The sequence below is a fragment of the Mixophyes fleayi genome, chromosome 5 (assembly GCF_038048845.1).
Source record: "Mixophyes fleayi isolate aMixFle1 chromosome 5, aMixFle1.hap1, whole genome shotgun sequence".
In the NCBI taxonomy this organism is placed as follows: Eukaryota; Metazoa; Chordata; class Amphibia; order Anura; family Limnodynastidae; genus Mixophyes; species Mixophyes fleayi.
Window position 1 is genome coordinate 189,518,861 of NC_134406.1, and position 26,614 is coordinate 189,545,474.

Below are 26,614 nucleotides of genomic sequence, written 5' to 3' on the forward strand. Positions count from 1 at the left end.
GAGATCTTGCCAAGGTTTGGCTGGGTAGGAACTTTTAGCTGCCCATCCTCTTCCTGGGTGAATTGAAAAATGGAGAATTCAAATGTTTCAACTTTGTGGTCTGCATCTCAGGAACAGTATGTGACCAACTACAAGTTTGGTAACCGGAGGGAAATGTAATATTTTGGTAATGGTATGTGGAATAAGAAAAATTCCATTCAAACTGTATGAAATCTGGCATTAGCCCCTCTCTCCTTAATGTAGGCCATCAATTAAAATTCAGCTCTGTAATTCATCACAGGATTACATGCAGAATTGTAATATTCAGTACAGCAAAAAATACAGGATGTGACGACTTGTGCTGAACAGGTCAGAACTTTGAGGCCTTCAATTTATATGCATTTATAGTTGTCAACTATCCCAAGATTTGTCCCTGTTTTGAAATATTGGAACAATTTATTCTGTATATTAAATGCAATTCTCATAATCTATTCTTATTCTGTAGGCTTTATGGGGGGAATTGAACGTGAGTTGTTTTTTTTGCCGTCGGGTTACAAAAAAAAAATTCCCGTGCGGGTTTTTACCTGCTAGAGCGACCGTTTTTTTGTTAACGCAGCATTAAAACCCGTGCAATTTAATTGAAAACCAGGTAATGCTGCCCCCGCGCGTTAATCATTGGTGCTTGCGAATTTTTAGGGGAGTTAAGGGGAGGGTTTAACGCAGTCATGTATAAAAAAAAAGGAATGGGATACATTTGCATACATTATATTGCATTACACAATCTTTCTATTTTATAATATCTATATACAGTACTTTCTTTTAGCATATTTTTTCTATTTTACTATTTTTTACTTTAGAATCATCTATACCATGTCAAAACATATTAGTACATACATATTAGTACAAAAAACATACATAAATATAATTAGTGATTTTTGTGTTTTTTTATTTTTATGTTTTGTTTTTTCTTTCTTTTTTTAAAATTAAATCAACTTTTTCATGTGATGCATTACTGATAAACATAGTTTATCTTTATTTCCCATTATTACATGATTTCAAATAGTTTTCTTATGTTTTTTATGTTTAGCACACCCCAAAGAGGTGCGAGATAAAACAGCATATTGGCCTGTTTAATGCACCGCGTTAAAAAACAATTGAATAGCTTTTAACGTGGCTGCCCCTCGCACACCCTATACTTTCAATAGACCTTCTACTGGAGCGCGAGAGGACCGTTTGAGCAAAAAAAAATGGTGCGTTAAAAATGTAATTGAATGGCGGGTAAAGTTAACGTGCTGTAAAATGAAGAAAAACGCGTTAAAATGATTTAACACGGTGTTAAAAAAACAACTCGTGGTCAATTGAATACCCCCCTATATGTTGATATTTACTAAAAAATCGTATTTAAAGTGCTACAAATTACATTATAATGAAGTTCAAAAAATATGTCATGATAGAGATTGCTGTGCACCATGGTCCACCAAGCCTGAACTGTACAGCAAGTAGTTACATACACCGACTACAAAGTGCACCTGGAAATAATTGTAAAATGTTGGTAAGTATGTACACTGTGTAACGTATGTGGGAATCACATAGGCTGCCATCCTTCTATTTACCACTACACAATTACATGAGAAATACCGTATGCAAATGTAGTTTATTATAGGAATAAGAAATAAAACACTAGTTTATTTAGGACATCCTTGCCAACTCTCCCGGAATGTCCGGGAGACTCACGAAATTTGGGTAGGTCTCCCGGACTACCGGGAGAGCAGGCAAATATCCCACAACGGCATCTTGCTGTCCAATTGAATCGCGTCATTTTGCCCCCCCCCTGGACAAATCGCCAAAATGACGCGATTCACCGCGCCCTGCCCCCCAACCACGCCCCCCTGCCTGGGATCTCCCGGAAAGAAGTTTAAAAAGGTTGGCAAGTATGATTTAGGAATGAGCTACACCAAAGATCACATTTTTACAAACTCCCTTTGTCCATGTATTCCTGCAACTTGAATCTTTAGACTGTACACAAGCCACTTAATGCAAACTGTTTATGAAATAACCTGTTTATTTTAATTAAACAAAAGTAATGTACAAATGTATTTCACAAAAATCATGTTAGCATTTACATAAATTTCTAAGCTTGTCATATAAGAACTTGTGACCATGCAGATTGATGTTTTGATACATAATATTATGAGAAATCACTATAGGAAAAACATGGGCTTCAGCAGAGATGTACTATGGCACTGAACCCATTACAAAAAGTAAAAGGACTAAGCAGCACAATTATTTGAATGCCCAAAATGCAAAATGAGCTATTAATAAATACCGAAACCTTAAAGTGCACTTGTAGCCTACGCACAGTGTCCATAGCTATATTTTGTGAGCTGGTCCAATATTCATGAGACTGCAGCACAACCCCTGTGATCCCACTTCTGCCACCAATGTGTGTAGGTAACAGGTACACTTTAAAGGTTTGAGTTGTTGATGCACCTGTAAACCTACAAATAAGTCTAGAGCTCAGCTATATTGCCTCATCCCCACCAGCATGTCCATTTCATACATTTACATCTTACAAGACAGACACATTCATTTAAAATGCAATGATATGAGTAGCAAACAATGCACTGTTATTATTTGCAAAGAAAAACAAGTTTATTTCACATTTAAAAAAATCAAATTATCTTACAAGTAGAGTCATCAGTATAGATCTAAATTAAAAAAATACATAGGAAGATCATTTCACAAGATTCAATCAAATATTAATATATATGGGATTTCTGTAGGTATGTTTCATACAATAGGCTGCACTGATTAAATATTTTATTATATATATTTAATAATAAAAAAAATATAAAAAAAACTATTAAAACTATACTTTATATACTATAAAGTATTTATTCAACATATAGAACAGTTGCGAAATTTCTGTACTTATCCTCTTTTTTTTGTATCAACATGGTGCGCCAATTGTTACAGACAAGATAATGCATGGCCTAAGTCCATAAAGGTAGTGCCAGTAAATTCATAGTGTGAAAGTAACTAGGCTCTAGCTGAAGATTGCTAGACCTCTCCCCTGTCAAAAAAAAGACTCTTTGTTTCTTCCCCAACCACACCCAGAACAACAGCAGCTGTTATGGTCCTAGGTTTGCATAGGACACTGCCAAAACAGTGGGTGAGTCCTGTCTTCCCCACCCATCTCTTCTGGCCCACCCTAGATGTCAAAAAATGCTATCCTTTGAGGCGTAATTGTTCTCATTTAGTCTACATGCAAACTAAGATCATTAAAAACACCTCCTAGAAAGAACAGACTTCATTGTTTGGTTCTGCTCTCAAATGCGTGTGCACCCTATCGCATAATGTAGTATGCTTGAGATTTCAGCTCTCAAGTAATTTCACAAGTGCAGAGTTGTTTTAGTTGTCTGCGATAGAGATATATATATATATATATATATATATATATATATATATATATATATATATATGTGTGTGTGTGTTTTTGGCACCAAATAGGATGTTTGCAAAAGGGCAGGTCAGGTAGTATGCATTTCAGATTAGCCAGAACAAAACAAGCAGTTCTTTTCCAGCAAGGCTTCAACTTTCCCTCTTTTACCCCCAGGAGTTCTTAAACACAGTATTACAGTGGTCTTGTTTGTACTTCAACAAAATTGCAAACGCCCAGCTTCACAAACATAAGAAACATTTTCATGAGACATTGTGTTACCATTGGCTGGGAGATAGGTGAATTGCTGGTACTGGCTTCTTTTCCTTTTCCCGTTGCAGACATAAAAATTGACTTGAACTGGGCTGGATATTCTCAGATTGCGAAAAGGTGGGATTTCCACAACTAGTGAGTTCTGCAACAAAAGTGTATCAATTACTCATTCAAATATAAGAATTTACCACACTACCTTCTCTTTTATTTCTAGATTGGCCTTCACATATGGACAACTTGATATTGTTCAGAGTTTATTAAATTCACAGTTATTGTAAAGTTCTTGTAGCTTACACATATAGATGAAATAATTTTTTGGTCCAGAAAAGCCACTGTCTAACTGAAAAGAAAGTGCTATGGTACAACTCACTGAGTCTCATCACCTGAAAGCTACAACAGACCTCGTAGATTGGATGGGTCATTTAAAAAATTGTAGAATTGTAAATTGTAAAATTTGAACAAAAAAAAAAAAAAAGAGAAATATATTTGTGGTCTTTCTCAATCTAGTACCTCCCACAGAAAGTGCACATTTAGTTGGTCAATTTGGTTACAGTAGAATGTAAGATTTTTATTTCTAAATTCATATCCCCAATAATATAATTTGTCAGACATCAACCAGTGTGATTTTGGTTAGCCAATTTCATCAACCGCTGTACTGTGTGCAGGCAGCAAAGTGACTGCTACTGTATACACAACCAAAACCCGATCCAATTATTGATCAAGTATGATAGGAAATCACTATAATATATATATATATATATATATATATATATATATATATATATATATATATATATTATTTTATGCCTCTGCTGTATATATACTTACAGGCTTGTTCATTTCTTTATCAGTTTTTCCTTCCATTTCCCATACATGATGTCCATCTAAAACAAAACAAAGGCAAAACAACCTGATTTTCTGCAATAAGAATGCATTCTCCTTAGACAAACGACTTGATCTACCATTCTAATTAAAATTTAGGAACCAAAATTCTAAGCATAAAACATTTTGCGCCAGGCAGGGTCAGGTGAATGAGCAACTCATGCCATATCAGGTCTAAATCTACCAGAAAGACCAACTGCCTTCCTTTTTATTTTTCATTACTTCATTGGAGTTGTTTGTTGTTTTTTTTGCTACTTTACCTTTACCAATTACCTAGTTTCCCCAAAGCATGTGGAAGACACAGTCACTAATTTATGTCATAGGTTTACTCATTGGTAACTACACACTGCATCAGTAACAAAGTGACTGAGCAAGTACCAATAATGGTTACATTAATAAGGGAAGCATGAACCCAGTAAGGTCCTCCTCACTACTCTTCAATACGTTGTTGAAATGTTAACACTTTATTTATAATGACAACCCAAAAACCGCTAATTCTATGTTGCTTTCAAGTAACACAATGGGAATGTGTACATATGGAAGCACGTCTTCAGTTGGATCTACAATGTGAACAGGACGATGGGCAGAAACATGCACTCTCTATCGGCTTTGTTTATACTTTTTGATACCCCACAGTTATCAAAGTGTAGGCATACAAGGCTTATTTGCCTTTATTTGGCGGTACCAATGCATGAATATTAATGGTTTTAAAATTAAACATAGCAGGGGTCATTAATTAACAATGTTAAAGAATAGTGCAGCACAACAATTCTCATTTAGCTCTATTACACATGGCTAACACTTTTGTAGTTACTGGGTATTATTCCAGTGCAGGGCCGGATTTCCCACTAGGCAACATAGGCAATTGCCTAGGGCCCAGCGGTCCCCAAAGGGCCCTCCCAGGGCCGGCGGTGAAACCACCCTTTAAAAATGGGCCGCTACTTATGGGCCAGTGCTATGTGCTTGCCCCCCCAGGCTAAATTCTGCCAGCCAGTCACTGAATAGTGGTATATGTTATGCTAAAAAACTATAGTGCTATGGATTTTTTCAGGGAGGGGGCCCCAAACCAGTATCTTGCCTAGGGCCCCATGAGGTCTAAATCCGGCTCTGTTCCAGTGTGCAATATATGTGATTGATTATAGCTATTATGTCACAGCACTGCCTACCTGGACATCGCACTCTTTTCTCAGGTTGCCAAAAGGAAGTTCTAGTTTGACCCATATTAACATATAAAATGACAGACAATAAGGGGTAACTGTGGGGCCTTTATGTCTAATATTATATACATTTTTTTTTATTGAAACATGTTTTACTTTTATCTCTCCATTTACAGTGGTTTACCTGAGCTGTATGCTTTGCAATGTAATGTATACTAAACAGAATAAGTAACTGAACTAGCAATTTATTGTAAGAACTTGTTATCTCTTTATAGATTAATATGAATGTATGGACTTCTTCCAGTATGCATATATTTGGGTGGGGTACGGTATAATGAAGCTGATTAAATCGACACCACTTACCCCGACATGTGTACACCGAAGCGCTGCTTGGCCACGAGGATCGAGGACGACTGGTGTTGGATGCGACTTGAACCAATGGCGATGAAGCAATAACCCGCTTGACTTGATGACGTCACTCAGATCCACAACGCTGTTATCGGTCCTGTTAAGGGGATAATGTAAGTATTTGGCCATATACAATGTACTTTAGAAAGCGCTCTACATTGTATATGGGCGCATACTTAAATTACCTGCTTAACAGCAGCGATAAAAGCGTCAGGGATCTGAGTGACATCATCAAGTCAAGCCAGGTTATTGCTTCATCGCCATTGGTTGAAGTCGCGTCAAACACCAGTTGTCCTCGATCCTCGTCGGCAAGTAGCGCTTCGGTGTACACATGTCGGGGTAAGTAGTGTCGGTGTAGTCAGCATCGATATGCTGACTACCACCGATATATTCATTGTTCTCGGTAAGTATGATCTCCTATAGTTGTATCGCTTAATTTAACTGAAGTTGTGGTACTGCATCTACATATTCGATGGTTAAGAGGATTTTTAGTTGTCTTGTAAATTGATTCTACGCCTGCTTCATAAATATAAATTAATAAGGCTGCTTTCCGCATTCTCCTAAATTAACACGTTAGACGCAAGTACTTTGGAGCAACCTACAGATGAAAGGTTGTATTTAGTTTTAGTTCAGCAGAGATAAAACATGTTTTTACCCACTTCCCAATTTATCTTACTGCAAGACGTTAAGGCATGTAGATATTACCCAGAACCTCATAATAGTTCTTAGTATTCAGATTATCATGCTAGTCACCCATGTTCTGATAACACCAAAAACATTGGCACATTAGCCTGATATCACTGATTGCAGTCATAAAATCAGCAATATGACCAAGTTGAGCAAATTAAAATCATATGAATCATTATCAGGCATGTTCAAAAATGTACTCAACAGGTAACGACTGTCAATCTAGGCATGTAATCATCGCTCAAGTACATCAATAGGTCCCCCATATGATCCAACTGCCCGGTTTAAACTGTCTCATTTGCTACCCCATGTGTGTCACCATATTGTAAACTGATCGCGTTGCTGGCCACTCCGGTGAGCAAGGAATCATCCCATTTGTGGCCAAAAAGCTTCCATATATATTCATACTATCCATATACTCTCAAACATAGAGCAGCATTAACAGAACATTATCAGAACAAAGGATTCTATTTATGCCTCTCATTTTTCCCATTTAGTTGTTTAAAAAGGAAAACAATTTTCTAAGCTTTCAGATACAGGGTTCCTTTAATCCTTGGAAATACATCCTGATTTCTAGTGAGTGTCACTTACTTTAAGACAGTGGTAGCTTCACATAGGAGAGATCAGATGACAGAGCACCGCAAATCAACCCCCATGTGAATATGTATGTCAGCATATAGGCTAGGCAATGCAAATATTAGTTATTTTGAACTTGACCGCACAGCCTTTGGCTTTTAAAAAAAAAAAAAAAAACAGCCTATCTGAGAGCTCTTAGTGAAAGACCTTTTTGTTCTGCATCCACTCTCACGCCCCATACATACAGACATTTCAAATACAGAGAAACCTGATTTATTACAAATGTCTGAAATAATCATATTTTTGTGTACAGAAGTCTCTTTGTGCATGAAATCTGTTTCAAACAGGACTCAGGTATTTGTGTTAGCTTAGAAACATCAGTGTCGTTTGCATTCTCAGGCAAATCGATCTGCAGTTCCCAGCTTAAGGAGACTTGCGTTATAGTGATGAAGTGTAGGCTTTTCATTTTTCTTCCTTTACACTCCTACGTTGCTTAAATCTCAAAGCTATTAAAAAAAATTCAATAGATTTTGCAGTGGTTGGGGGGAAAAGTGTATACTGTGCCAGTATTCAAATCTTCCTAGCAGTAGTTTATATTAGCTCTGCCAGAACTAAACAGAACAAAACTTTAAGGGCTTCTGGGGATGACTGCTCAAATTTATATACCAGATGTTTTTTTTTAATCATTGGCAAAATGGGTTTTGTTCCTTCAGTCTAGGATCCATGAGGCTTACTGCTAAAATAAAAGCTGAACACAGTTTACCCCATTTATAGGCCACTGCAGCTTAACCACTTTACTGACACATTGGGGGTCATTTACAATCAGACCGTGCAATGCATATTGTGCATCACATTTATTCCTGTGCTTGGATTTGTGTGTACCTATGTTGTTATGCTCAATGAGCAACATATTTGCCTGTTTGATCTGCTAGTTTTGCACACCACTTTATAGTCTATGGTTTCAAGGCACATGGAGTTGTAAAAGTGAAAATGTCTTGTCAAAGCACTGCCTCCACATTTGTACCCTGTCAATAATGTGATGTTTTTACAATTTGTAATAATGTAGTGCTAGTTTGACCCTTGCTGAGATGCTAAATAACTCACAATCCTAAAGGGACATTGGGGATGTCCGTAATTCAAGTGTCATAATTATGTAATTCATCATTTTAAATACATTTGTTTATGTATGCAGAATTATGGTATGTGCTTGCTTTACTTTATGCACTTACAAAGAGCTTCATCTGGTCTTTTTGTTTTTGTTTTTTAATTTAGAAATGAATATATTTTCTGCATATATATTCTTAAACATTTATGTAGCAGTGATCTATAATTACCAATGACACCAAAACAATGAACAGGTTAAACTGGCACAATGCTTGAAGTGTACATAGATTCTCTTCTGGTGTTTTATCAGGGTTACCAGTGTTCAGGGAGATAACGCCTCTGAATCCATTCAATCTATCAGAATTTGCTGCCTTCCGTATGTACTATATCATTATGCCATGGGTAAAGATATTGACTAAAAGATTCAGTGGCCTTCTCAGGACTTATTACTCTGTAAGACGCTAGTCCAATTTAAAGCCACAGTTTTAATTAAGGTACCTTTGTTGTACCCTTTTGCATAGAAAATAAGATTATTCATTTTGTTTTCACTCCAGGGGGTAAATGTATGAATCTCCGGATTCTTCATCTCCGACGTGTTCAGCCTCTTTAGCGCTTAAATTTAAAGCGGCGCTGCATTGTAAAGGGAAATGCAGCGCCGCTTTAAATTTAAGCGCTGAAGAGGCTGAACACGCCGGAGATGAAGAATCCGGAGATTCATACATTTACCCCCAGATTACATACGTGTCCTTAATTCACCGTTGATGATCTTTATTATAGGCTTTATGTATTTTTTTTCAGATGATTACAAATGAATTATGAATTACACATTTGACTGTACAAAATGCACAGTGTCACTGTCATGATTAACCCTATCACTGAGGATCGAATTACTAAATTGAAAGATATATTTTTAAATGGTAGAATTATGCTGGATATGTAGTACAGTTTCAGTCCAATCGCGTGTGGCCCCAAAACCACTGTAATCCTCAATACTAATCCGATCCAAATTGATGAGGTAATCATCAGACAAGTTTGTTAATCCAGTCAGAAGATGAAGATCTGGCTGCTTGGCTCCAGTGGGTGAATCTGTGAAATTTAGCCACATACTGGTGGCCATATTGGACATATATCTTGTTGCTTGGTGCTTGGATGGAAACGTATAAATGGCCCATGTGAGACTGGGTTTACAGTGGCTGGGGGAGGGAAGAATAGTAAATTTTGATACACCTCCAAATAATGTCCTCGGCAGCAATAGAGACAAAATTATTAAAGGAGTAACAAGAAGTAAAATATTAAGTATAAAAGCCCAATTAGCCATCATACCAAATATAGTTGTAGATTAGTTTTAGATTATCTCTATTTCATATTTATGATGATAGATGGATCATGTTAATCCCACACAATCTGATCGGGAAAATAAATTATTATTTTAATCTGATATAGTGTTGCAGACAACACATAAAAGAGAGCATGACAATACTTAACTTGTCTTCTATTGTTCCTCTGATTCCAAGCAAGAACAGCAAACGCTGTTGCATTGTCATCATTGCTTCTTGCAGATGCTTAATCCCGCGTATGGTGGAATGTTAGTTAATGACATCAATGCTATTTAATTTAATGATTCCAGGTTGACCTGTTCTCTGCCCAAGCAATAAGACCTGCGAGTGCACATACCTGTTATACTTTTACAATTCTTGCTGCCTGCCCTGACCTCTTACCTGTTTATTGATTCTGATTTTTATCCCCTGTTACTTGCACCAACTAGCCTGGTTTATTGCTCGTGCACACCTTTCTGACTCTAGAAATATATACCTGTACTAATTACCTTGTTACAAATCTAAACCTGCCAGCTGTTTATGCTCAGCAAATAGTGGAATAAACTACATTAGTCATAAATGGATGGACAGAACTATGATACATTATCCTGGATTGAGTGACTAATTAATTACACTAATTACCGCCTTAATACTAAGCATACATGTGCTTTCATTATACAACCTTCAAAGTAATCTACTCTTCACTTTAATATTGCAATGTTTAGCCAATCTGGACATTTATGCCTCATGGACAGTAATACATTTCAAATTATTACAAGAAAATATGATTTAATATTTTAGCTTCAAATATATCAAAACCCTTTAGCATAATACTTTCAGATTTTGAGTCATCTAAATTACACTTAAAATGTTTGGATCTTGTACAAATTGTTTTTCTTGGCAGTGCTCCTATAGACCACTGGTTTATTTTTCACTTATTATGAAAAGGGATCATTTGGTGCAAAAAAAATGAATTTATCTCTCATAATTCAAGGAATTAAACAAAAATATAACCTGAACTCTGTTTAGTCTTTTTGTCAGTCTCCTGGAAGCTAACAAGAAACGGTTTTCATTTGTGTAAGGAATTCTACTGAGATAGTCCAGACCTTTGCAGTTATGAAAAGAGTCGTCTACTCATTAAGAAGTAGTGACATTTTATTTAAGAAAAACATAAGGAGCAGGAGCTGCTATGATACAGACATAGAAAAAGAAAAAAAAATCGTAGACAATTCCTCATATTACGTCTAGGGAACCAACAGGGAAATCTCAACGCCTATGAGCTGGGAGCAAGTCCAGGAGGGAAACCTTAGACCACTACGTCAGCCCTTTACTGTAAACATGTTTTGCAGAATCGCACACAAATGTTGAAAAAAGGGGACTAGAGCAATTTGTGGGGGCCCATTTATGAAAATGACCCTTCTACACAGTAAGAGCCCTTTCTTTCAATGTCTATGTGTACTTTGCAGCCACAATCTCAGTGGGATAGCCTCTCTCGCTAGGATATGCCTGAGGACACACAAGCCACAGAAGTTTCCATTGTATGTCTGCCACATCTGCTATACAGGGGAGGGGCTTTCACAAAGCTACACTCAGAAGAAGTTTGGATTCAGTACAGAAGCTGTGGCTCTAGGATTTACTCATTTATAACCTAACTCTGCAAGACAAAAAAAAACAAAAACATTTTAATGAAACTGAAACTATTTACATTTATGAATACTACAGGGATACTCTCCTTAAATTCATTATTACAGAAAATATAACAACAGCCTTTTTTGCATTTATTTTAAAATATAAACATGTTTCATTTTAAAATTTTAATAGTGTTTTTCACAATAAAGGCATGAAGAATCGATGCTTAGCAAAGGAAAAAATGGATCTTCCACAGTTGTGAACAGGAGCGTGACTAATATGCTAATCAGTTCTACTAACATGCTAATGTGCTCTAGCGTGCTCTACCTCTCCACTGTTGTACCCAACATATGTCAGCCATGCAAGTATGGCTGACTACTCTCCCGAGATGGAAGGGGATGGAAGCCTCAATGATGCAATTCGCCACATACCGTAATTTTGGCCCCTGCGAAACGATGATGCGATTGTGCAATTTCTCCATGGGAAAGGGACCAAAATTATGCAATTCAATGACCTTTTTCACTGCATTTCCCACGTAACCCCCCCTCAGGGATCTCCCAGAGGGGATATTTATACAGTTGACAAGTATGATGTCAGCTCTCACCCACCTCCATTGTGGCATATCCTTTTAAAACCGCAAACACATTAGGATGCACAACACAAAAAATAAAATTATCTCCAGGAGCAATGGAGTGCGCTTCACAGTATTTCCCATACTAGGATAATAAGAATACATGCATGTGCTCACACACTAAATGTCTTAAAATAAATGCATTTCACAATAAAAAAAACAAGTGGAAATCAAAGACTGGCAAAAATCCAAAATAAGAATAGTGTATACATTTATTTTTCAAATGCAAATAATATAAATTGCAGACATAACACAGCTGCAACAGACACATGTCAAGCGTTAACCAAGTCAGACCTTCCTGCAGAATATAAGTAATTCTAATCCTACTCTTTAACTGTGTGGATCTGGATGATGTGACACTAAGGGGATCATTTCAATGACCACTGTATACAATGCAAAATTCTAATGTATCAATTTACTTCATGGATTATACTGGAATTTATATTCACTTTTTTTCTTTTTCCTTCATATTATGGGCACTAGAGCAGGCATATTACTCCATCAGGATGCTAGCTCTTTAAAAACACTTCCAAGTATGTTTTGCAGGAGTATTTCTTCAGCTGGATAGTGGGAATCTGCCTGCCATTACACAGTCAGCCTTCCATTTCATCCCAAAGGTGTTCGATGATGTTGTGGTCAGAGCTCTGTGCAGGCCAGTCAGGTTCATTCACACTAAACTTGGGAAACCATTTTTTGATGGACCTCAATTTGTACAAGGCAGTATGGTCATGCTGAAATGAGAAAGTGCCTACACCAAACTATTGCCACAAAGTTGGCAGCACACAATTCTGTAGAAAGTCATTGTATGTAGTAACATTAAGATTTTTCTTCACTGGAACTAAGGAGCCCAGGTGAAACCATGAAAACTGCCCCAGACCATTATTCCTCTTCCATTAAACCTTACAGTTGGCAGTACTCATTCAACTAGGAAGCGTTCTCCTGGCATTCGCCAAACCCATATTCGTCACTCCAGAGAATGAGTTTCCATTGCTCCAGAGTCCAATGGCGGTGTGCTTTACACCATCCCAGCTGAAGTTAGATATTGCACATGAAGATGCTAGGCCATGGAAACCCAGTTCATGAAGCTTCACAGTTCTTGTGCCGACATTGCTTCCAGAGGCAGTTTTGAATTCAGTAGAGAATGCTGTAGCAGAGGACAGATGATTATTTTGCACTTCAGCACCCAAATGTCCTCTATTGTGTGCTTGTATGTCCTATTGCTTTGTGGCTGTGCTTTTGTTGCTCCTAAATGTTTCCAATTCACAATAACAGCACTTACAGTGGATGAGGCAGCTCTAGTTGGAGAAAAATGTGATGACTGACTTGTTGGAAATGGGGCATCCTATGAGAGTGCCATATTGGAAAACACTGAGCTCACAAGAAAGACCAATGTGTATGCCTTACTTCTGCCTTACAAAGTATTGTATATGTTATAGGAACGATGTTTTAATAGAGTGACGTTTTCTCCCCCCTGTTCCCTTTTGTTTGTTCCCCTCATTTGTTGCCCTTTCTTTTTTCTGTACCCCATTTAATTTTGAAAAACTCAATAAAAATTTATTGAAGGAAAAACACCGAGCTCTTCTGTATGACCCATTCTACTGGTAATGTTGACTATGGTGCTTGCATGGTTGTATGCTTGATGCACATGTTAGTAATGAATGTGGCTGAAATGGCCAAACACACTAAATAGAAGGTGTGTCCATTTATATTTGACCATGTAGTGTAATGTGTTTTATTGAAATACCATTCTCTCAAAATTAGGGGAACTGTTTTTTCTGATATTATTATTATTGTTTATTTGTACCACCACTATATTCCGTAGCACTTCCCAGAGATTATTGAAACATTAACATCAGTCTCTGTCCCACTGAATCTTAGAGGATAAATTCCCTACCACACAAACATACTCAGAAACAAATTAGGGACCATACTTGTCACAGGTCAGTTAAACTATTAGTAATGTTTTGTTCTCTGGGAGGAAACTGGAGCACCAGGAGGGGATAAACATACAAACACCACATAGAGTGAGGCATCAATGATAACCACTGTGTCACAGTGCTGCACAGAGTTCTTTACAAGTACATTTAGCCATGGTATAATTGATTACTTCATGTATGCAAATTATTTTGGTCCTTCTTTTCATACACAAACACAAAACAAATGGCTACTTCACAGAGCAGACACCTGTCCTTTGCCTTTTATTATCAGCCTAGATAGGCAATAAAGATTAACATCCATTTTATCTACATCTAAAATGATGATACTCCCTGCTGAATTTGTTTCTTTTGTATTTAGAGGCCTGGACAAACCCCAGGAACTAGGTAGAGCCAATGCACCTCAAACATTACTGCCGGTGCAAACTTCTTGGAGTAGTTTCTACTGCCGTCACCGGATAGGCATTTTCTGCTGTTTCCTTGTTTTGACTGACTGACTCCTGAATTCTACATCATTTTGTCTACTCGTGATTAAGAAGGACAAGAGAGATGTGGTGTTGAATGCTGGCCACTTATTGTTCAGGAGTATCGCCAAATGACTATGCTCAATTTTAAAATCTAGTCATTTGGTGATCAAGCCCAATGACTGGATTATGTGACCAGTGGTGACACTAACATGGTCCCAAAGGGCACTACCGTGATGGGGCCAGAACCTATGGTGCTCCACTGAACAGAGATGGTGGCAGCATTATAGTGACCGCTATCCCTGGAAGTTCTATCTGTCAGTTAGAAGTCAAGTGACAGGGCTAGTAAGCCCTGTCTGGTTCCTGGCCTTATGTGGATACAACATTCACACACATTGCTATCTGCACAATGTCAAAGTGCTTCCAGATATACAGGGCCGGGACCTGTTAAAAGGAAAGAGGGCTTTCATATTCTAAAACATTGTGAGATCACAGTATTTCAACTCTAGACTTACAGGGGGTAGGGGGCTTCCAAAAATAATTTCATAGCACATATTCAAATTTACAAGACTATGTTAAATACACGTACATATTTTTAAACCTTTTAAACTTTCATTATCACTGTAAATATAGCATGCCAAAATATTATTTGTAGCAACTCCATAAAAGAAATACTACAATAGCAACATATTTTATTTATAAGACTGTGTGCTTGCCGGTACAAAACCATACAGCCACGGGCTAGGAAAGCTCTGAAGGAGGAGCAGTAATAGTCACTTATGTTATCACTTTCTCTCCTGCTGCAACACAGTTTATTTTGTTTATGCTCCAGGAACAATAACTGCTGTTCCAAATATAGTGCATATACATAAATGTATGCGCACATGCCTGCTATTTTTATACTGACACAAACTAATCTCTCGACCCTGGCTGGCTGCAATGAATGTATCTAGATACTATCACTTCAGTGACTTTTTAAAAATGAAAACATTTGTTGAATACAGGTTACCATTTACAAAGGACATACCTGTTAACACCTCTGAATCCTGTTCACCTCCCTATTTAAAACAAGGTAGGAGCTGCTTGTGTAAATTGTGTAAAAGAAATAAGGTAAAATATTGGTTACATTTTATCCAATAATCCACAATTTAGTATATAAACAGTGAAGACTGGTATACTCCAGTGGCATGTCCCTTACCAAAAATGGCATGCCTAAAAATGGAACATCAGCCATGGGGATTATGGCAGGGTGACTCTATCCGCCCATCGATGACTTAAGCCATACTTGCCAACTCTCCCAGAATGTCAGGGAGACCCCGAAATTCGGGTAGGTCTCCCGGGCGAGCAGGCAAATATCCTGCATATGGCATCTTGCTCCTCGAAATGATGTTATTTGCGGTGAATCGCGTCATTTTGGTCCCGCCCCGCAAAAAACGGCATTTTGTTGCGGGGGCGGAGCCAAAATGACGCCAATTACATTGCCCCGTCCTCCAACCACACCCCCCTGCCTGGGATCAAAGGTTGGTAAGTATGACTTAAGCAAAGCCAGATTATGGGCAGCAGGGAATAATAGCTTCCTATTGGCCATCACCCACCCCTCCTAGGCTGCACTTGCTTCCTCTCAGTGGTCTTGCACATAAAGATGACCTTTTAGAATTGCAATACATTCATAGATACCACTTCAAAACAGTGTAACAATATTGCTCTATAAACGTAGTATTCCAGAAAATGACAGCAAAAGAGTCTTAAACTATATCTACATACATACATTTTTAAATCTCAATAAAATCTGTTTATACATGAGACATTTATATATTAACAAAGTCACTATGAAAAATAACAGATAGAGTATAAAACTTATACTATCACACACCAAAATCTAGACATTCCACATTCCACAAATTTCAACAACTTATCTTTCTCAGTATAAAATGATGTCTGACTTTTTATATGGGGACTCACACTGAAAATTATGCTCAAAATACTGCAAACTCCTATTTGCAAAACATTCTGAAAATGTAGCATTGTCTGTAACGTTCTCTAAATACATATATGTGAATGATAGAATTTAATATATATTGTATAATAATAGAATATACTGTTTTCAGGCAATACAACTTTCACCTATTTTTGTATCTAACAAAACCTTAATTTCTTGTAAGTGTACAGCCTCCAGCTTACTTACCCAGCCTGAAGGTTTGGAATATTTAGAAACATATATTTGCAGTTAGGTGTTATAAAATGCAAAATGTACAAGTTTCCTGCATTTTAGCTAAATGTTTACAAGCACATATACAAGCATGAACAAACTAAGATGAATTGAATCTGTTCATTAATACATTGGGATAAATCACTGTTTATAAAGTTTAAAGGGCAGTATAAGAGGGTGAACACTAAGCCTGCGTCTTGCCACTCCTCGCCCATTCAGTTATGAAACCAAAATAAATGGATACCATATAAATAGTAAATTCAATGTTATAACAATAGAATCATATCACATACTAATATACCAGTAATAAGAGACGATTAACTGACGGATATGTCGGGTCTCTTAGTGCATTATCATGTACAAATTAGAACATTAAAACATCTATGCAATTGTCATGCAGATGACACGCTTCACAACCATTCAGATATTGACAGTGTATGCTCCCACGATCATGTGTTATCATACCAAAACACATAGATTTGTTGAATTGGTTTTCTAAACTTCCTAAAAATCATGATCAACGAGGAACGATGTCGAGCAAATGTGGAAATGTGCATGCACTCATACTCAGCAGTGTAGGCAGATATCTGTAGAGTATGTACAGACAGGCCCGGCGCTCCCATTAGGCAAGGTTAGGCAATTGCCTAGGGCGCCGGGACCTGCAGGGCGCCTCGAAATAAAAAAAAAACGGAAATCCACGGGGAGAAGAGGATGGAAGGGGCTATTGAATCTTACCTACATGAAGCTGCTCCTCTCTGCTCTGTCTTCTCCCCTCCGCTCACTGACAGTGACAGGCCGTGATGATGATGTCATCATCACGGCCCGACAGTGTCTGTGAGTGGAGGGGAGAAGACAGAGCAGAGAGGAGCAGCTTCATGCAGGTAAGTTAAAGAAAGACATGGGGAGGGGTGGGGAGGGAAGCGCAGGGGCGATTTTCACACGGGGGGGCGGCGATTTTCACACGGGGGGGGCGGCGATTTTCACACTGTGCCTAGGGCGCCAAGGACCCTAGCACCGGCGCTGTGTACAGAGTCACAATCTTTTCAGCAGATGGTTATGAGAGATGAAGATCACAGATCTGAAGGTAAATTGTAGGTGTGTGTGTGCATGAAACAGCATGCTCATTGGGACTTTTAATCGTTACAGAAAGTGCATCCGATGTTAGATTGCATAGGTGTACCCAGCTTAATACATTTCCTTGAAACACTGTATGCTAAAAGAAAGCAACCTCAGAACTCTGAAGATCTGACTATAATATTCAGTTTTCTTTGCACTGGTGAGGTGATGCAAATCTACAAAAACAGATGCATAACTAGTCACATGCTTCCTCCATAGCAATGCTGCAGGGCTTACATTGTATCCTTGTATTTGTTTTGAAGGCCTTAAATGACTCTAACAAGTTAGTGCTGATAGTGATCATGTGCAGACTTCACTCAGAAGACACAATTCTACTGATAATCCAAAGCAGAAAAAAAAAAACTCAATTCAGTTTTCGGACCTAGCCCCTAAAGGCATCACTAATCCTGGATATTTTTCCCTATTCCTTATTTTACACTTAATGATTTTTATTTGTTTATTATTAAACTAAAATTTTAAATACCTGTTTAGTTCACATGTGCAACATGTTTTCATACGATTCATTCACACATATTATACATTTTAATTATTTCTTAAGATCAATATGATATTGTCAGTGAAGATTTCATGTTAAAAAGCATCTCATGGAGCTGTTACATATGAAAAAATGATACAAGTAAAGGTGTTTAATCCAAATTTATTTTCATGTTCTTTTAACAGCAAAACAAACACAGTCTCATGTTCCTGGGTTATTCATGGCCTGTATAGTGTTAGTCCCTGCATTCTGATCTAATTTTCTGTGAAGCTGATTCAAGCTGTTACAACAACTGTGCTCTAGGAGACAAGTGAAACAAGTCCCCTGTGCTTCACAAACTGATGGCTTTGTGAGCAAGATAAGCTAGTGTTTAGTTAGGGTCAAGCCTCTCAACATCAGAAAAGGGGAATTCAGTTCTGAGTGTGCTTGAGAAAAGAAAACAATCAATGCAGAGCAAGGATACACACAGTATCAATCCCCTCCAAAGCTGTATTGTGGTGCATCACTTGTTCTGTCTCTTAATCGCTTTGTTCACACAGCATTTCACTTCAAGTGTTTGGCAGCAGTCTAACTCTTTGCTGCTTATGTAGTGATTCAAAGCAACACAATATTGTACAGAATAAATAAATGGTTTCATTGTACTGTCATTACTGCTACCTTCATCCTATTTTCCCAAAAAAAGATTTGACCGTTTAAATATACAGTACAATACTGAACACAGTAGCTTTTATCAGGATTTGTTTGGTGAAAATTCCAAGGAGCTGAAAACAAGTCCCGCTAAAATGGTTAGTATTCAAGACATCCCTTCCATATGTGTCTGTATATATACATATCAACCTACACATTAGTTTCCAGAAAGCCTTCTGTTTGTGAGTACTGTTATTTTTTATTTTGAATAGTGAAGCACAGACATATTCTACAGAGTTGTACAGCCAGAATATAAAGCAGAAATAAATTGGACTGCAACACAAGAGACATTCTTTTTAAATTTATTTCAAACAGAGAGCGTTGCTATGCAAGCTAATGCGTAGCAACGGAACTGCTGGTTGCGTGAGCCAGCAGTCTGAAAAACTGTTACAAGCCGCGGCGACCCGCAGCTCGTCTCTCCTGCTTGCGTTCCGGCTGTCATAGCAACAGCCGGGACGTCAGTTTCTAGTCCCGGCCGTCACAGTAGCAATGGCCGGGATGCTCTCATTTACAGCCCTGGGTCCCGGCATTAGAGGCAGCCAAGCGCAGGTGCAGATTAAATTATTTATGTATTTACAGCCTCAGATGGCTGATTAAACCTCCAGCACCTCCTTAATTCTGATTGGGCAGTCTAGGTATTTAAGGCAGGGAGGGCTTAGCCTCCCTGCCGGTTATAGCATTCAATTTCCTGGCTGCTGACCTGCTCTTGTACTTTGTTCCTGTACTCCAGGATAGACCCTTTAGTGTATGACCCTTGGCTTGTTTGGTCGACTGTGATTTATTGCTGGTGACCCTGACTTCTGCCTGTGACTCGGATATCCTGCATTTCCGCCGGACCTGACCCTTGCCTAAACCTCACCTTGCTGGCTGCTTGTGCCCTTTGACCTGGGCCTGTCTCTCACTTCGCTTATCTCCTGCTGTCATCCCCTTGCCCACACTTTGGTTATATCCATAAGCTTGTACTACGCAGAGCATAAGACCTGGGGGCATCAGAGTCCTTGGGAGCGCAACAAGCTCTACGGGAAAGGCAGCTGCTATAGGTGAAGACCTCTACCACCTGTTCTACAAAATTATAACAATAGCCATTAGCCGTGCCAAAAACATCCCTGAAATGGGGGACAGGGCAGCAATGACCTTCTGCAAAACTGAACCCTCACATCACTGCAAACAACCTTCTGAAAAGCTTAGCTAAACTAGAGTAATTATCAGATCAACATTATATGCTTGTTTTTATAATAAAGATCTGCAATGGAGAACTCTACCACTTCATCACAAAAGTTATCATCTAAAGCTGGAATGGGCAAAATAGTGTATATGCCAAGAACAAAATCTAGGAGCCAACACAATTGACATCAACTGAAATGACTCCTAACGTTAGGCCACAACAGTAATTTTTAAAGCACATTGGCTCCGTGAATCCTGGACAAGTCCCCCTGATCCAATGAATGCCAACCAGAACAACTCTGAAAGATTTAATGATAAAGTACTCTGGTCTGATGAAATAAAAATTGAATTGTTCATCACAACCACACAAGTCACATTCAAATAAAAAACTAGGTAAAGCAGTTAAGTAAAAGAACACCTTGCCGATGATTCAGCAAACGGGTGGATCTATTTTGGCTTGGGGTTTGTGGCTGCTAGAGGCATAGGAAATATTGTGCTGGTGGAAGGAAGAGATGAGTCAACTAAATATCAGCAGATCCTAGATGCTAATATTCTACAGACACTGAAGAAATTGTAGCTGAATAGAGGTTCAATATTTCAGCAGGCAAACATCCTAAACATACCTCGAAATCAGATATAAAGCATTTACAGAAAAGAAAATACAGCAAAGAAAAAGGTTTTGCAATAGCCATCACAGTCCCCAGACTTGAATATTATTAAACAACTCTAGGGAGATATGAAACAAAATAATTTTTAAGAGCTATGAGAGTTCTACAAGGAAGAGTGGGAGAAAAATTCAAAACCAAAAGTAGGTTTAATTAGGTGGTATTGGGAAGTGTTCCGAATATGTTAATTCTGCCAAATAATGAGTTACAAAGTGGTAATCAATAGGATAGGGTGCACACATTTCTGCACCACCAATATTCAAGAGTTATCTGTAAAAATAACGAATGATTATTAATCTAAATGTGCAAATAATATGTTGGGCCTGATTCATTAAGCAAAGTATGGCAAAACATGTGCAAAATAATAAACTAATTTGCAAGGGGTGCAAATTAGTTTATTATTATGCACATAAGTTAAATACTGGCTCATTTTTCATGTAGCACACAAATACTTGATAGCTTTATTTTTGCTCTGAAATTTAAAGTTGATCTAGAACATGCCTTACCCCAACTATAAATCTGTCCCAACATTTTAAATTTAAGTTTGCCAAGGTACAAAGTTGCTTCATATTTTTGCTTTACTTTCCATAATGAATCAGGCCCATAGTGTTTAACTTTGTAAGCTATACAGGTCATGTTCAAGAGGTTGTGCAATTCTGTACATCCCTCCAGTATGTCCTGCAAATAACAGTTGTGTAGGTAACCCTTCATGGGATCCCCACTGTTACCTGAAGCCTGTAGCCAAAGCATGCCATCAAGGAAGGTACAGAAGATCTCAGAGCAGGAGTACTCCATCCATCCATGTTGTTTTAATCAGCCAGGACAAAATGAAGAAGTGAATGCAGCTCCTAATTAGATAGGAACCAAGGCTATCCAATTAATGGCTGCTGCTCCTCATGATGAATTGGATATTCCATCACAGAAAGTAGTTGCCTTGCCTAAAACTTGCTTAAGGGGTATATAAACATCATCACCATTTATCTATATGGCGCCACCAATTCTGCAGCGCTGTACAGAGAATATTTGTTATTCACAACAGTCACTGCCCCACTGGCACTTACAGTCTAAATGCTCTCTCTCTCTCTTATAATCATCATCATGTATACTTTCATCAGACCTCTCAATGTATCCAGAGACGCATACAAGTCTGCGTTATAATCATCATCATATATGCTTACATCAGACCTCTCTGTGTATCCAGAGACGCATACAAGTCTGCGTTATAATCATCATCATATATGCTTACATCAGACCTCTCTGTGTATCCAGAGACGCATACAAGTCTGCGTTATAATCATCATCATATATGCTTACATCAGACCTCTCTGTGTATCCAGAGATGCATACAAGTCTGCGTTATAATTATCATCATATATGCTTACATCAGACCTCTCTGTGTATCCAGAGATGCATACTAGTCTATGTTATAATCATCATCATGCATACCTACATCAGACCTCTCTGTGTATCCAGAGATGCATACAAGTCTCATGTTGTCGCAGGTAGCTTGCTACACTTACATGTACACCCGTTTACTATTCTCAAGTTACACTTTAACCTCAGTGTCAGCTCCTGGTGAACCTGTACAATCCAACTTATATCTTTGTGTGCCGGGCACCAACATAAGCAGGGAAACAGGGTAAATAAAGTAAAATTAATTTGACCAGATCCGAGTGAAACAAATGGTCAGTGTTTGCAGCGACAATGTATTAACACTTGAAGAAAACCATTTTACCCATAAAGCTACATTAGTAAGGCTGTCAGATCCAAATTACACTGTTTTCAAATGTATATTGGATTCTGTTTGGCTAAATCTGAACCTTCCATTCTGGGTTTAAGAATCTGGTGTTATATACATTGATATATTTACTTTGGATTACAGGTAAAGCTAGCAATATATGATATGTAGACTGACACAGCACAGCTTCAATGAATTAATGGTAGTGTATGTTTTCTTACATGAATTACATTTTGATTACAAGTGGAAATATGACACGTTCCTGGCCAGTGGCCTCTTCGCTGTGACTGCTACTGGCAAAGGGAAGTCTGTGGAAAGACCCCTAAGAATGTAACATCTCTTACCAAATGGAGCGTAGCCAGAATTCAGCAGGCATCACACTTCGTCAAAACAGCACTTGAAATCTTAAGCCTTCCAATTGCATATGTGCACAGATTTTAAATAATGGCTGTTGGCATGCAGATTATTCTAGCCTAGCAAAACTGAAGGGACGCTAATGGAAAAAATTCAAGGGATCATAATGGGACAGATAAATTAAGGAAACAAAATATTGCCGTAATAAAAATGAGGTTAATGCACAATGTACACTAGAAGCAACCGGTGTGTAAGAAGATTTTTTGAGCATGGGTACAAGGTGTATTTTTCCTGGTTATTCGTGGCCAATAGTTGTGTAATCAAAAAACACAAAATAATTCTGAGAGACAATAGGAATTGTTTTGCTGATTTTCAATTGCATGGTATAGCTCTCTCAAATAACTATTTTACAAAGCTATTCTTGAAACACAAGAGTTAAAATCTCTAACCCAGTTTATCGTGTCATCACACTTTAGCAGGAAATGTTTGAGGTGTGACTATCTTGAAATGTGGGGGAGATTTTCAAGGTGACCTTAAAATGTGTATCGGTATAAATATAATTTGATAAATCCCAGTCTAAAACTTATAGCACACGCTGAAAATGTGTAGTGTCAAGGGTACTACATCCTAAATTTACATATATGGACCATTAATGTAAAATTCATTGTTTAGTCTTAGCTTTACTTTATACAGCACATTTATTAAAGAGTAAAGTTTAATTATTTAATTCTGCTCCACTAATACAGCTATAAGCCCTCACAACTCCTAGACCAGTGATGGGCCACGGGTGGCCCTCTGAGTCTTCACCTTCAGCCCCAAGCTCCTTCCTGCTTTATTGTCAGTTCTGTTTGTTATAGCTATTAACACTTGTTTAAAATGCCTCCTGATATGTTATTACTGTTAAATATCCCCTGTATTATCTTATAACTGAGATGAAGGGTAATGTACTTTATAAAGGCTAGAGGACCGCCCATGTGTATCAGGTTGCCTATCACTGTGCATTGCTGTACAAAAAGCAGTTAATAGTACATGACATGACAGGACAATACAATGTAGGCAAAACAGTAAAATAAACAAGAAAAAGAAGCCACTCCAGCAGCAATGTGGTGCTAGGCAGGGTGTAACTGCTCATTATAACTTGAGTAAAGTGGAAAATGTGGAGGGGGGCAGAGTAGGGTAGAGTAGGGAGCAAATCAGAGTAGGCTGAGTGTGTACCCAGGAGGAAGGATGCAGCAAACAGGAACAGAGCCACTGACTGATAAAAGGAGAGAAGACACAGATGTGTTGCTGGTAAAGGTAATGAAAAGAGGGTACAAGGCAAGAGGGAACTGGTTGTGAGAGCTTACAATCAAGATGTGAGGGACAAACAAACTGGGGTGACACAAAGGATGGGTTAGGGATGAACTGGTAAGTTTTGGTGCAGATGTGGCCTCTGAGAGCCAGTTGGAAGCCTTAGAGAGAGGTAAAAATTCTGACAGGAAGAGGAAATTAGTTCCAAAGGTGGGAGCAGCACAAGAGAAGTCTTGGAGGCAGGACTGAGATAGAAAGAGAGAGGGGGGGGGGGGGGTGGAGGGAGTGTGGATGGAGATGAAGTTGGAGAGCATCAGGATTGGGTGAGCCAATATCAGGTCTGGCAGAGAGGGGAGTGGTGAGCGGCAGGAGGAAGGAAGGCCAGAGAGAAGAAGGTTGCAGTAGTCTAGGCAGGGAACAACAAGCATGTAGATGAGGGTCTTAGTTGTGTCCAGAGTAAGAAAGTGTCTGATGCTGGTGATGTTACGAATGTGAAAGCAGCATGATTGGGAGAGGGATTGATTGTGGGTAATGCAAGAGATAACTCCTAGGCATCAGACTTGTGAGACACATGAAAGAAGGATAATGTTGTTAACGGATAGAAAGATGAGGAGAAGTGAGGGCACTCAGGAGGGTGGAAACAAAATGAGTTCAGTTATATATTATATTTAAGAAAACCCTGGGACAGCCAAGAAAAAATATCATACAAACAGCTAGAGACATGAAAGTGAGGGAAAGGTCAAGGGCAGATTGGTAGATTTGGGTGTCATCAGCATAGAGATGGTACTAAAGCCTGAAAGAGTTTATGATATCACCAAGGGAGGAAATATGCAATGAGAAGAGAATGAAATGGGATGAAAGGAAGCTGATAAGGTGGTTGTAGATAATCTGTTTGAGGACCATTGAGTCGAAGGAGAGGAGAGAAATAGGGCTGTAGTTGGAGAGAGAATCAGGGTCTGGGGTGGGTTTCTTAAGGGTGGGAGAGATGAATAAACAGTAAATAGAGAGAGGATAAAGAGAGGATGGTGTCTGATGAAAGGGACAGGCAAGTTGGGAGCAGACATAAGGAGAGGGAGCAGAGGAGGTGGGGGGTGGGGCATAGGGTCCAGGGGGGGCAGGTGAAGGACAAGCAAAGGGCCCTGACTTGATCCCCAGAGTCTGGGGAGAATGGTGGGCAGTCTGAAGAGGGAGAATGGGACTTTTGGGTAAAGACATTTACAGGTAGCTCTTCATGTTAATACTTTACTCAGAGGGTTTTTAGACCATGAAAATACACTTGCAGGTAACCTTTTTTACCAATATTTTACAATACAAGATATGATTTTCTGGTAACCATGTAAAGTGTCAAAGGGACAAATTGTATAAACCTAGCTGGCAAATCATCCTTTTAAAGGACAGTCCAGACTGCCCAGAAGCCAATCAGACTAGCTCTGAATTCTGAACTACCCTATGCAAGATAGAGAAGCACCAAGACCAATAGAATGGACATTATGTTGAACAGATTTTGTCAATGTAAGCACATCAGTTATTAAGGTAAATTTATTATACTCAGTAATATACAGGTTTGCTATATATTATAAATGGCTTTACTTTGTGTTTACAAGCAAGAAGTGATATCCACAGTGTAAAATATAATACCTTAGGATTAATGATTAGCAGTCATTGTAGCTTTTGAAAAAAGGCTGTGTGAATTATTTTAATTCACACATTAAGCTTTTCTTTGCCAAATGAATATTACTCTTATACAAACAAGTAACCGTAGCATGAGTAATAAATGTTTGCCTTTGTAAATATCCACTGTATCAGTCATCCATAATCTTGTGAAAAATAAGGTTAAAAAATACATAGATATGTGAATTTACATACAGGTTGCCTATGCTGGAGATATAGGTTGAAGGGATAAGGACAAGCAGGATTTATTTAAAAATGTTAATGCATATAAATGTTTTTATAGAAGAAGTAAAGTAATATGTGAGAGTCCCCATGTAATCTGCCTAAGCCATGTTAGTGGTGACAAATGCTCTCACGTGTTTCCGATCTGGTAAATGACATTTACTTCATTTGCTGCATGTTTAGGTTGGCCATATGCTGTATTGTAAAACCCACATAGATCATATCTTGGCCCGTATTGTTTTCAGCACATTTTGCTGATCGCTGATGATAAAGCTGAACTTCCATTGGTTTAGTGATTAGTAGACAGAAATGTACGAGTTCATCACGCAGCAATCTCAATCCTCAAGGTCAAAATTAATTTGATGGTACCTCTGTGAATCATATTTATTATACTTTCTACTTCTTAATCTGGCTATATTGGTACAGTAAGTATATTTTATTCACAGCTTCTCATTGTTACAAAATAAAGTAATATATAAATAAAGTTGTTTGTTTTATAGAGGTATGTGTAATATATTAAATG

At 38.2% G+C, this 26,614-nt stretch overlaps 1 protein-coding gene across 8 annotated transcripts in view; it reads right to left on the reverse strand.

Moving 5' to 3' along the window:
* Positions 1 to 26,614, reverse strand: part of NFATC1 (nuclear factor of activated T cells 1) — a 161,470-nt gene that overhangs the window by 79,021 nt on the left and 55,835 nt on the right. For 6 of the 8 annotated variants that reach the window (XM_075213197.1, XM_075213196.1, XM_075213190.1 and 3 more), the window contains exons 7-8: positions 4,520 to 4,575; positions 3,701 to 3,833 (exon numbers count right to left, since the gene is read on the reverse strand). The exons of the other annotated variants lie outside the window; for them this stretch is intronic. In XM_075213197.1, the coding sequence (XP_075069298.1) occupies positions 3,701 to 3,833; positions 4,520 to 4,575 (189 nt within the window). The remainder of the gene's footprint in view (positions 1 to 3,700; positions 3,834 to 4,519; positions 4,576 to 26,614) is intronic. 8 annotated transcript variants of the gene reach the window in all.